General features: G+C 35.6%; 2 protein-coding genes across 7 annotated transcripts; both read left to right on the top strand.

Annotated features, from left to right (window-relative positions):
* Positions 1-25: 25 nt before the first annotated feature.
* On the top strand, positions 26-12,836 carry f10 (coagulation factor X). Of its 6 annotated transcripts, none has more exons than XM_027156529.2 (9): positions 34-52; positions 8,550-8,657; positions 9,699-9,859; positions 9,965-9,989; positions 10,119-10,232; positions 10,319-10,456; positions 10,550-10,857; positions 11,719-11,836; positions 12,146-12,836. In XM_027156529.2, the coding sequence occupies exons 2-9, from the start codon at positions 8,597-8,599 to the stop codon at positions 12,751-12,753; spliced, it is 1,533 nt and encodes a 510-aa protein (XP_027012330.1). In that variant the 5' UTR covers positions 34-52; positions 8,550-8,596; the 3' UTR covers positions 12,754-12,836. The 6 variants fall into 6 exon arrangements, with proteins under 6 accessions (XP_047658903.1, XP_027012330.1, XP_047658901.1 ...); XM_027156530.2 differs by lacking the exon at positions 34-52 and adding an exon at positions 8,336-8,376; XM_047802947.1 differs by having other exon boundaries at positions 26-52; positions 9,965-10,232.
* f7i (coagulation factor VIIi) lies at positions 1,096-8,013 on the top strand. The gene is made up of 8 exons (XM_027156531.2): positions 1,096-1,225; positions 1,313-1,476; positions 4,141-4,165; positions 4,341-4,454; positions 5,604-5,741; positions 6,438-6,538; positions 6,960-7,080; positions 7,306-8,013. Exons 1-8 carry the CDS (start codon positions 1,168-1,170, stop codon positions 7,932-7,934), a joined length of 1,350 nt encoding a protein of 449 aa, XP_027012332.1. The 5' UTR covers positions 1,096-1,167; the 3' UTR covers positions 7,935-8,013.
* Positions 12,837-12,896: the final 60 nt, after the last annotated feature.

Raw genomic sequence — 12,896 nt, 5'->3', positions numbered from 1 at the left:
AAACATTACTCCTCAATACCGTAGAGTTTGTTCCACTGACTGCATCAGACAGGTACGTTTGTAGGTGATTCATATTTTCTATATTATCATACATATGTTTCGTAACAATGTTTAATTCAGTCTTATAGGGTTAAATAAACACCTATGTGTTTAAATCAACTCTAAATGAATTTTAAATGTTCAAATTTTTCCAATGCTTAGAGAAACACTGTTAATTTAACATTGTAGTGTGTAATTAGTAATAACTGATTTACACAGTGGGTGAATCCGTGACCTGTATGTAATGTGTGTGTATGGTATAAGGCACCACTACTGCAGTTTAATATAGTGACCTGTACGTAATAATGTACTATAGACCTATATATATATATATATATATATATATATATATATATATATATATATACACATTATTACGTACAGGTCATGATAGTAATCGGTCTGATTAGTGCAGTACAGTGGTGCCTTACACACACACACACACACACACACACACACACACACACACACACACACACACACACACACACACACACGTGTGTGTGTGTGAGTGTGTCTGTTACTTGTGTTACTTGTATATAATAATGTACAGTATATATATACAGTATATGTACAGTATATATATACAGTATATGTACAGTATATATATACAAACAATGTGTTATGTGTGTGTGTGTGTGTGTGTGTGTGTGTGTGTATATATATATATATATATATATATATATATATATATATATACACACACACATTGTTTGTATATAATATAATATAATATAATATAATATAATATAATATAATATAATATAATATAATATAATATAATATAATATATACATAACATAGTTTATATACATGAAGATATTATACAGTGTGTACTGACTATATATATATATATATATATATATATATATATATATATATATATATATATATATATATATATATATATATATATATATATATATATATATATATACAGTGTATTGTGACTTTATCCCCCGGTATCGTGATATTTGCTCGAACTCGTCCTGTCACACAGGCTTGTGTGTTTATAGTAATTTCTTCATACAAAGCCAAAAAAAACTCGATCTTTTGACCCTCGTATCGAGCGCAGAGACTTTATTTTCCCTGGATGACCGTCAGTGTGGAGTCTCTGAGGGAAACAACATGAAGAACGAAGCTCTTCTGGTGTTATTGCTTTTTTATCACGCTGTATCCGGGACAGGTAAATCACCGAGCACATTATTACACGTTCTAAACTCTCATGGACATTTTATTTCTTTGTTTATATGGACGTTTTTGTCTCTGTCAGTGTTCTTGAGGAGAGACGATGCTAACTCTGTGCTGAGGCGCTTCAGGCGCGCGAACTCAGGCTACCTCGAGGAGGTGAAGCAGGGAGACCTGGAGCGCGAGTGTATCGAGGAGGTCTGTGACTACGAGGAGGCGCGCGAGGTGTTCGAGGACGACGTGCAAACGGTCAGTTAAAGCGCTTAGCAACCAGAGAAACAAACTGGGATGATCGTTGACTTGAATTTTTTTTTCTTTCTTTTTTTTCCCCATGATTTGAATTCTATTTGATCGCGTGGCTGCCAGTGACGTCACGTTGCCTTGGTGCCCCAACATTTACCTCAGAAATGGTGTTGAATATATAAACAAAAAAAATAACCAAAGTTGGAGTTTGTTTTTATTCATATATATATATATATATATATATATATATATATATATATATATATATATATATATATATATATATATATATATGTTTTTTTATTCATCTATATAGATAGATAGATAGATAGATAGATAGATAGATAGATAGATAGATAGATAGATAGATAGATAGAGATATATAAACAATAAATGTTAGATATTAAAAGTTACAAAAACTGGGTTACAAAAATAAAAAACACAATAGAAAAATGTAATAATTTATTACATTAAAATCTCAGTGCAAATATCATTTAAGTAAACATTTTATTTAAAATGACAACAACAACAATAATAAATAATAATAATAATAATAATAATAAGGTTGGTACACCCTAAATATTTTATGTTTCAATCAATAATAACCTTTATTATTATTATTATTATTATTATTATTATTATTATTATTATTATTATTATTATTATTATTATTATTGTTGTTGTTGTTATTGTTATTATTGTTATTATTGTTATTAATAATAACAATAATAACAATAATAACAACAACAATAATAATAATAATAATATTAATAATAATAACAATAATAATAACCTTTATTATTATTGTTATTATTATTATTATTATTGTTGTTATTATTATTATTATTATTGTTGTTGTTGTTGTTATTATTATTAATAATAACAATAATAATAATGTTAATATTAATATTGATATTAATATTAATATCAATATTAATATTACTATCAATTTAAGAGTAAATCAACTTCAAAGAAAATTTTGGATTTGGTTTGAATCTGCTTTCCATTTATGTTTATAGGTGTTTTGTTTTCTCAAAATGTTGGACATTTATTACAGGATAACAAATATCCTCAGGGTGAAAAATAATAGACATAATTTTTATTAAAAAATTCATTATTTTATATAATATATAATCTTTATAAAATCTTAAATAACCTATAAAAAACCCCGCTATCATTTATTTGCAATCTAAAAAAAAAATTACTGAAAACTCACAACTCAATCATTATCTATATATTTAGAAAGGTTAAATAAACACGTATACATATTCAGTATTTTCCAACGCAATTCATTGCCATTTTAATTTTGGCATTCCTTGGAAAACTCCTGTCGGAAATGCATTTATAACACCAAGATAAGGACATCATGCACAGTCAAAGTTCCTTTATGTCAGATAGATCTATAACATATTATTATATGTGTTTTATATATATAACAACATATTCTATATCAATTTGTTTTTGCTGTAGACTTCTGGGTTTGAGATCAAAATAATAGTTTATTTGCTGCTGTTAATATGTAGATTTGTTAAATGAAATAAAACACAGCACATTTTGTATCAGACCTCTCCATTTTTATTTGAGTAAAATACTGAAGCATGTGACTGACTAGTGTTTTTTGTGTTACCGAGGTGTTTCCTGTTACATGGATTGTTTAAACACTTGAACATGTTCTGAACATCTACTCTTGGTTTTAGCCTTCTGTTTCAGCAGTGATGACTGCATTTGTTGTTAAAATGGATAAAACCAACACGAAGACTGGAGAAAATTAAAGAGAGAAAATCAATCAGAGGCTTTTGCACAATCATTAGACAAAGCCAATACAACAATCTATCCTGAGTGAATGTCCTGAAAAAAGAAATTCACCGGTGTACTGAGATACAGTACAGACACCGAACAGCTTGGCCAAGGAAAACAACCGCTGATGACAGAAACATTGTGAGAGCTATGGTGGAAAGAAACAACAGTCAGTAACAATGAGTTGCAGGCTTGGTGAATTTTTTATGATATGCAGCAAAATATCAAGGGTTATTTACTTTAATTTATTTTAAGACTATCTGTAGGCTACTTATACTTATACCCCAATGATCCAAAAGGTTCTGTGTCTTAAGTTATTTAGACATTTAGAGTTAAATACCATGAAATAAAAGCTGAAACCCTTAACTCATCCATATTTTGAACTCAAACCCAGCTGAGTTTAGTTTAAGGCACAGACAAATAAATCTGCCTTGGTGTTTCAATAGTTTCAGCAGGGACTGTATTATTCACTTCTAATGCAGAAAATATAGAGACTTTTCCTTGATAGTAATATCTGCATTATTGCATAAAGTACATTAGTGTAATGAGAAGTGAGAGGTTCAGAGTATGGTTCCAATGTTTCAATGAAAATATAGCCAGGTCATGAAATATCACAGTTATCACAGCTAATGATGTGAAATGCTTAGGTTTTAAAGAAAATAGTCATTTGTTAAAAAAACATAGTCATTGTTTAAAAAAACTCACATACTAACTAATTAAGATTACCTCAATCACAATACATTTTCAACCCTAATATTCCAAAATATTAAACATAAAACACTAAAAAAAAAAAAAACAAAAAAAAAAAACCAAGAGAAATCTTTTGTGACAATGACTGGCAATAACTTCTCTTTTTCTTTTTTCTTTTTTTAGAATCAGTTCTGGATATCATATAATGGTAAGTTTATTAAGGATTTAAAAAAAACACTATTATAAGGAATATATATATGTATACTTAGCTGATATAAGCATCCGTAATTGTAAAATGTAAGAAAAAATGTATAAAAATCTTGTCTTTGAATACATATTTCACTTTGTATGTGTGTGTGTCTGTGTGTGTGTTTTGACACCAGCTCGTGAGCCCTGCTTGACAAATCCATGCAAAAACAATGGGACCTGCATATATTTGGGACATTCCTACATCTGCCAGTGCCATGAAGGCTTTGAGGGCAAATACTGTCAAGAAGGTAAAATGCATCTTGGGTAAAACATATTTACAGCTACAGTCATGTGAAAAAATCACGACAGCCTATGAACTTTTTTTTTAATAGTTAAACATATGGGCATATGATCTTCATTTTAACAATATCGGATGATTCGAGTGATATAAATAAACAAATAAAACCAAAGAAATGTCTTTTTTAAATGATCTATAAATTGTAATAAAAAATAATTTCTTCTGAGAATAAAAGTAAAGACACCACCACGTATGTTTGTATTTTAATTGGATAACATTAACTATACATTACAGAGAATTTTGAAGGAGGCTCACCATGGTGAGATCCAAAGAGCTATCTGAGCCTTTCAGAAAGAAGATTGTTGATGCTTATGAGTCTGGTTAGGGATATAAACAGATCTCAAAAGAATTTGTCATCAGCCATTAGACTCTCAGAAAATCATTTAGTCAAGTGTAGAAGATTTAAAACAACAGCCAACATGTCCAGGTCAAAATGTCCAAGCAAATTCACCCCAAGAGCAGACCATACTGTAGGATGCTTAAAGAAGTTTCCAAAAACTCTGAAATATCATCACAGAACCTACAGAAAGCTCTTTCTACAGTTGATGTCAAAGTGCATGAATCTACAATCAGAAAGATACTGCACTTTAATTTAATCTTTGCTGTCTAAGATAAACACAAAGGCAAGACTGAAGTTTGTGAAAGAACACAGAGACAAAGGCCAAGAGTTCTGGAATAATGTGCCAAAGGGGGAAACAGTAGGTTTTGGGGCACAGGGTGTCCTAACTTTTTCTTCAGTTGAAATACAAATTTTTGATTTGATTCCTTTTATTTAATAAGTGAAAATTTTATTTTATATATGCAATTACGTGCATCAGTTTCATCTACAGGTACAAATTAAAATGAGATAAAACAAATTTATTAACTTTATAATTTTTTTATAACATTATTATTTCTTAATAAAGAACTGAATATTTAATGGGGTGTCCTAATTTTTATTCACATAACTGTACATTATTATTATTATTATTATTATTATTATTATTTTATTTTTCCAGTACTCACATTCACATTCATCCATATGCAAACCTTTAACAATGTAAAATGATCAAATAAACCAAGATTTGCATAAAAAAATACCATCATTTCATATTTTCAGCGATTGAGGATACTCTGAAGTGTCTTTATATGAATGGTGGCTGTGAGCAGTTCTGTGACGGTTCAGGTCGCAGGAGAAAGTGCAGATGTGCCCCAGGTTATGATCTTGGAGAAGACAGGAAGTCCTGCATTGCTCAAGGTGTAAAAATCTCTCATTGTAATCAAATAATCACGGGACCTGAATGTACAGAATGGCAGAAGTGCAATTTATGAGGACTCACTTTTACGCCCTGTTAAACTAAATAAATAAAATAATAATAACAACGATAATAATAAATAAATAATAAAGTTCTAGCACTTGTCAGTTGCAGCATTTGTTTACGGCTTATGGCAGACCGACCTGTCTTCCGTTTATACTGCATCGTTTCTTTTGTTAAAAGATTAGCTTTATTTCTTTTATTTTATGGGTTTGTGTCGGCTCACTTTCTTTATCTGTCGTATTCCCTAATTAATGGCGATAATATAAAACTAGTTAACTAGAAAACAAACATTTTTCTGTGGAATTTTTAGTCTTATTTTTTTGACAGAGATGACAAAAGGCTTTTATAGGTATAGCTCTGGATAAGGGCATCTCCTAAATGCTTTAAACATAAATAAACCATTTATACTTAACAGTATATTTCTTATTTCAAGTCACACAGCTCTTAGTTTGTGGGAATTTACTTTAGTCATAGAGAAGTGGACATAGCAGACGGAGACCCGTATGTTCTGCCATTATTTACGTCGTTTGTTCTTACAGTTTCGAAACATTTTAAAAGGATTTGTTGGAATATTTGTCTTCACACCATCGTTTTACTAAATCTTGTTTAAAATTATATACTGTTTCTGTTTTTAGTTCAGTATCCATGTGGTAAGGCCCCACTGCACAATACACAGACAGGCTTACTGCAGGCTGTGGGTGGAAATCAGTGCCCGAAAGGCCACTGCCCTTGGCAGGTAACTAATACGTGTACCATATGTGCATTTTACCGCCATTATAAACTGTACTCCATAGCCTGTTGTACTGAGTAAACTGATTCCAAGGACAGGACTCCTATTTAATGCCAATACACAAATCGATCACACTGGATGGTTTGAAGGCATTTTTGTGCTGTTTACTGCAGAATCTTGGGAAAATACAACAAACACTGATTCCCAGAATTTTGGGAAAGATGTTAACAAACACTGATTTTAAAATAAATCTGATTCAGGACCAAGTAGCTCACAGAATAGAAATAAAAAAAAAATAGAGCAGAATATATTAAATAATTTCTTGAGAGTATTTGAAAAACCTGTAAAATACTTTTTTTTAAAAATACATAGCATCTTCTCAAATATCAGTGATATTCACAGTTACTTTTTGTCTCACACCATGCAGGTCCTTTTGAAATATGATGGAGAGAGTCTCTGTGGAGGAGTTTTAGTGGACACTAACTGGATCCTTACGGCTGGTCACTGTGTCAATAAGACAGATGTAAAATATATGAAGGTTGTAGCAGGTAAATATTGCTGGGGAATTTTAGCTGACAGACCAAACAAACAAAATATTGTGCTATATTATGTATGAAATGTAAGTTTCTCAATATTGGTATCTTGTATAAAAGCAATAGCACTACAGCCTCATGTCCACACCCAAATTACAGCCGTGCTAATATTCACTAATGCAGCACTCTCGCTTGTGCAATATTGTTTAATTGATCTGTTTTACAACTATGTTTCTCCAGGGGACCATAATATCGATATGGTGGACGGCACAGAACAAGAGTTTTCCGTATCACAAGTAATTATCCACGAGAGCTATGACCCAGCATCAGCAGACAGTGACTTGGCTCTTTTGCGGCTCAGCAAACCAGCGAAACTTTCAAATTACACCGTTCCTATCTGTTTACCAACTCCGGAGCTGGCCAAAATGGAACTGGATGCCGTTCGCTTCCACACCGTTAGCGGATGGAGCCAGCACACCGAAGGAGGCAACATTCGTAGCTCTCAGTCCTTAAAAATCATATCCCCTGTACTCCGTAAGCTCGCTGTCCCATTCCTGCCTAGATCAGAGTGCTCTGTTAAGAGTGGGGTTAATATCACAGATAACATGTTCTGCGCCGGTTACTTTGAGGGCACCCAGGAGTCTTGTCGAGGAGATGACGGCAGTCCTCTGATTACTCAGTACAAGGACACTCATTTCCTGACAGGGATAGTGTCATGGGGCAAAGGATGTGACCATCCAGGCTACTATGCCATATACACCAAGGTTGCCAACTTCCTGGATTGGATTCAGCGTGGCATGGCTAAACCAGTCGTCAAACCGGTTTCCATCAAGGCAGCACCGATTGCCGAGCAGTTCATACAGACCTGAGCTTAGTTTGTTGAAGATAAGAGTAAATGTAATCAGTTGCTGATATCATTTTCTGAAATAAAGATAAATTCATAATCAATTTTTGTGGGACTCATTGTCTGTTTATTTTTTTTCATCTGTCATCGTGTACAGTTCATTCTAAACGTGGGTTTGTTCTGTTCATCATAACATGACTAAGTAGATTATATAATAACACGATTCAGCGCCTTTATTTTCGTCAATAATGACTCACACATTGAGTCGGAGTACCGATTAAACAAGATTTTTTTCCCTCATGCGTACCGATAGAATTATTCGCTTTCAAACAAGCAGGCTTGACTGAAATCAGGAGAACTATGGACACACTGTGTCAATATTAGCAAACAGTCCAGAAAACATTAGGGTTGACGCTTTCTCGACAAACTCGCTATCGGTTCGGTTTGACATCAGAAGTGCTCTAGATGTAAAAGTTAAATGGCAAATAACAAAATATTTTAAATAGCATTATTAAGTTACGCATATTTACAAACATAAGATCATTTTGTACTGCGTTTAGCGTTCTCTTTCTTTCGGTCTCTGTCTTCCTCCCCTCCCTGTTATCACTCAGGTTACTGACCTCCTGTGCTTGTCTTTCAGAATTCAGTGCTCTCTTATAGAGAAGTGTCTTACCATAAAACCTCGGCATGTTTGGGGTCTTCAGGACCTTTCTTTGTCTACTTATTGCTCACTGTGTCACTCCTGAGGGTAAGTACACTGTTCATTTGAAAGGACAGGGTTGAGTTTGCAATGTTTATCAGTATGTTCACTTTTGTAAAGTAATGGAAACGCGAGGCCAATTCTTTTGTTTTTTTCTGTACACTGAAAACATTTGGGTTTGTGATCAAAAGATGAATATGAGATGATAGATCAGCTTTCGTATAACTAAAAGTGTTTAGTGGCAGACCACCCAATATTTGGGTGAGCAAAAATATAGGAACAGACGGTAGTGAAGTAACACTTAATAGCTGTTCCATAATCCTTGCCTGCGATATTGGCAGTGTGTGTTAGATTGCTTTTTATTTTGCTATATGATAAAGTTCCTTCCAATTAAACTGGATGATTCCTTCCTCCATGCTTTCATGGTCTTTCCATTATTTTGGAAGAGGTTCATCTTGGTGCCACTACTTGTGGTTTATCTCAGTATTTCTTAGTGATTTCCAATCTGTCCATTGATTACTGGCATCTACAGTTATATAATGTGGTCTCTATATTTTTGCTCTCAAAGTCTGTAGAGGTTGTTGTCGATGTTTTTGGCTGTTGTTCTCACACTGTTTACGTACAACTGTTGTTCTCACACTGTTTACGTACAACTTGGCTGACTTGTTCGGTGTCTGGTTTTCAGTACATCGGTGGTTCCGGTCTTTTCTCAGGACAGTTTTATAGGCTATGCCCATTGTTTTTGCAATGCTTTTGATAGATTTTCCCTTCTGTCCCATAGACAGCTCTCTGGTCTTCATGATGGTTTATCCTTTTTAATAACCAACATCTGTGACAGAAGAAACCCAGAGTGAAGTGAAGATATAATAATCAGGAAATGAAAACTGAAATTTTGTCCTTCGTCTCATATTCATCATTTGCTCTCAATCCCAAATGTTTTCAGCTACAAAAACCTTTTGGACCTTTGACATTCCAATACTTCCTGAACAATCCAACACAGTGGTTATATTAATATGCTGAAGTTAAATAAAATATGAGAACATAGACAATGCAAGGTTACTGTTACTGTTGCTGTGGCTGTGTGCATAGTTTTCCTCCACAACAAGGATGCCAACCAGGTCCTCACACGCCACAGGCGAGCAAACACCATATTTGAGGAACTAAAAAAGGGTGACATGGAGCGCGAGTGCAGAGAAGAGCGGTGCAGTTACGAGGAAGCCCGAGAGATCTTTGAGGATGACCAAAAGACGGCACGTCTCTCTCCCCTTCACTATATTTCCTTCAAATGAATGTTAGCCTCATCACATTTTAAGAAACGTATACAGTGTTGTAACTAAGTCTCCTTCTTTCCCTAGAGCGAGTTCTGGAATGTCTACCATGGTAAGGAACTGAGATTCAGACTTGGAATCGGTATCCTGTATGAAGATTTAATAGTTGTGGGGGGAAAAACAACAACAACAACAACAACAACAAAAACACTAATTCTATTTCTTACAAATCGGTTCACAGATGGAGACGCGTGCATATCTCAGCCTTGTCTGAACAAGGGTGTGTGTAAAGATGGTCTAGGGCGATACTCTTGTTACTGCCCTGATCAGTTTCAGGGATATAACTGTGAGATCGGTAAGACTCTGTAACATCATTACATACACATATATGTACACATAGCCTTTACAAGAGCCTTGTTTTAACTACATTTTTAATTTCAGCAATACAACAGCTGTGTATAGTTAATAACGGTGGTTGTGAGCACTTCTGCACAGTGGAAAAGAAGACAGGGACGGTATTCTGCTCTTGTGCCGACGGTTACAAACTGGCAGACGATAGGAAAGCATGTACATCTGACAGTAAGAGAAGGACAAGAATTACACACAATTTATCCACTATATCTTGTTTACATCAAAATCAATGCTTGTTTTTTTTTTTTTTTTAAATTCCAGAGCCCTTCAAATGTGGCTATGTGTTTCCTAAGGCAACCCGAAGCCTTTTAACGTTTGAGCCGATACAAAATGTCACTAATTATGCCAATGACACACACCTTACCAGTGTGAAGAAAGGAAATCCAGTGATTACCTCTGCAAACATGACCATCACAATTGACACTCAGAGCCAAGCAAAATCCAACAGTCTGTTTGGACTGATGGACCCCAGTCCCACTGACAAGCAGATACCAGAGCTTCCAGAGTCTGATGGAGAAAAAAGGATAGTAAACGGCGAAGACTGTCCTCCTGGAGAATGTCCGTGGCAGGTACACGCTAACTCATGAAGACAAATACACAAATGTTTTTAAAGAGCACACCTTTACAATCATTCATTCATTCATTCATGTTCTACCGCTTATCCGAACTTCTCGGGTCACGGGGAGCCTGTGCCTATCTCAGGCGTCAATGGGCATCAACGTAGGATACACCCTTGACGGAGTGCCAACCCATCACAGGGCACACACACACACACACACACACTTTCATTCATTCATACACTCACACACTACGGACAATTTTCCAGAGATGCCAATCAACCTACCATGCATGTCTTTGGACCGGGGGAGGAAACCGGAGTACCCGGAGGAAACCCCCAAGGCACGGGGAGAACATGCAAACTCCACACACACAAGGCGGAGGCAGGAATCGAACCCCCAACCCTGGAGGTGTGAGGCGAACGTGCTAACCGCTAAGCCACCGTGTCCCCCTTTACAATCAATCAGCCTTAAATTATATAGACACATGCATGATTGCATTTTAAGAGCTCTTCTGGCTCTCCTTAATCTGTTCAGTTCAATTCGTTACGTTTTGTATAACGGTTTTAAAGATAGACATCTGGCAAGGAAAATCTTGCATGAGGAGGAACCATTGAGAGAAACCAGACTCAAAAGGGAAGCCAAACTCTTCTGGGTGACAGCAGGGAGTGATTAACTGTACACTTCTACAGTATATATACAGTTCTTAGGTACGAGTGTACAGCATCCTGATGAGATTATCTTCTGTGAGCAAGAAAGTCACTACAAGTGCAGATGCTCCAAGCTGGTCTTAGTTGTATTTTGTAGTTCAGCACATCTATTTAATTGTCTTCATTTAATTGTCTCAAAGATTGTGTGGCCGTCTGTTTCTAGGCTCTGCTCATAAACGAGGACAAGATTGGCTTCTGCGGAGGGACCATTCTGAATGAATACTTCATTCTGTCTGCAGCGCACTGCATGAAGCTGTCTCGCTCCATCACAGTTATTCTAGGTAAAAATAAAAAGGAACTTGCCATTTGACCCGTTGATATACCATCGTATAGAAGGGGCTGAAATTATGCTGCTTTTCTCTAAGACCGAGTTGGAACTTTTAGTTTTCATTGTTACCTTTAACTCAGAATGGTTCGGACTTCATCGATCATCAGCGCGAAAACTTTTCAAAACAATATTTTTACTGTCATTTCTGGCTTTAGTATAAAATCTACATTTTAATGGAATGTAATCATACTAAAGACTTCTACTATCCAAGTGTTCACAAGTTTTTACTTTTATTAATAAATGAAATGTTTTCTTTTAACAGGTGAAACTTACACCAGGTCCTGGGAAGGGCGAGAAGCAGTGCATGAAGTTGAACAGGTGCTGGTGCATGCAAACTATAAGCCCGATACCTTCCACAATGACATTGCCCTCATCAAGCTCGTCAAGCCGATTCAATTCTCCAAGTACATCATCCCTGCATGCATCCCTGACCACGACTTCGCAGAGAATGTGCTCATGCAACAAGATGAGGGCTTGGTGAGCGGATTTGGTCGTCTCCAAGAGGGTGGCATACAGTCCACCACCCTGCAGAGGCTCTCTGTGCCCTACGTAGATCGCTCCGTCTGCAAGGAGTCCACCAAGTACAACATCAGCCCCCGCATGTTCTGTGCCGGATACGGCAGGGAGGAAAAGGATGCGTGTCAGGGTGACAGCGGTGGCCCGCACGTCACCAAATACAAAAACACATGGTTTGTGACAGGTGTGGTGAGCTGGGGTGAGGGATGTGCTCGCAAAGACAAGTATGGCATATACACACAGGTGTCCAAGTACCTCAAGTGGATTGAGGGAGTCATGAAGCAGATCTCATCCGAGAGTGTATTCAGAAAAAAGAGGTGGGCACCCGAGCACATGCCTGTGATTCAGGTGTAAATGAACATCAGGTGCAAAATGCAACAAAAATCAACTGGAACTAAACCACATTTAAATAAAGGTTCCATATATTGGTCAACTCATCATGTTGCCTTTGTCATTTGTCATTTTTAAGTCCTAATTTCTTACTCTTCATTTTTTTC

Source organism: Tachysurus fulvidraco, chromosome 18 (genome assembly GCF_022655615.1).
Source record: "Tachysurus fulvidraco isolate hzauxx_2018 chromosome 18, HZAU_PFXX_2.0, whole genome shotgun sequence".
NCBI lineage: Eukaryota > Metazoa > Chordata > Actinopteri > Siluriformes > Bagridae > Tachysurus > Tachysurus fulvidraco.
Note: the sequence above shows the minus strand (reverse complement) of the source record. Positions and strands in the feature narration are given on the sequence as shown.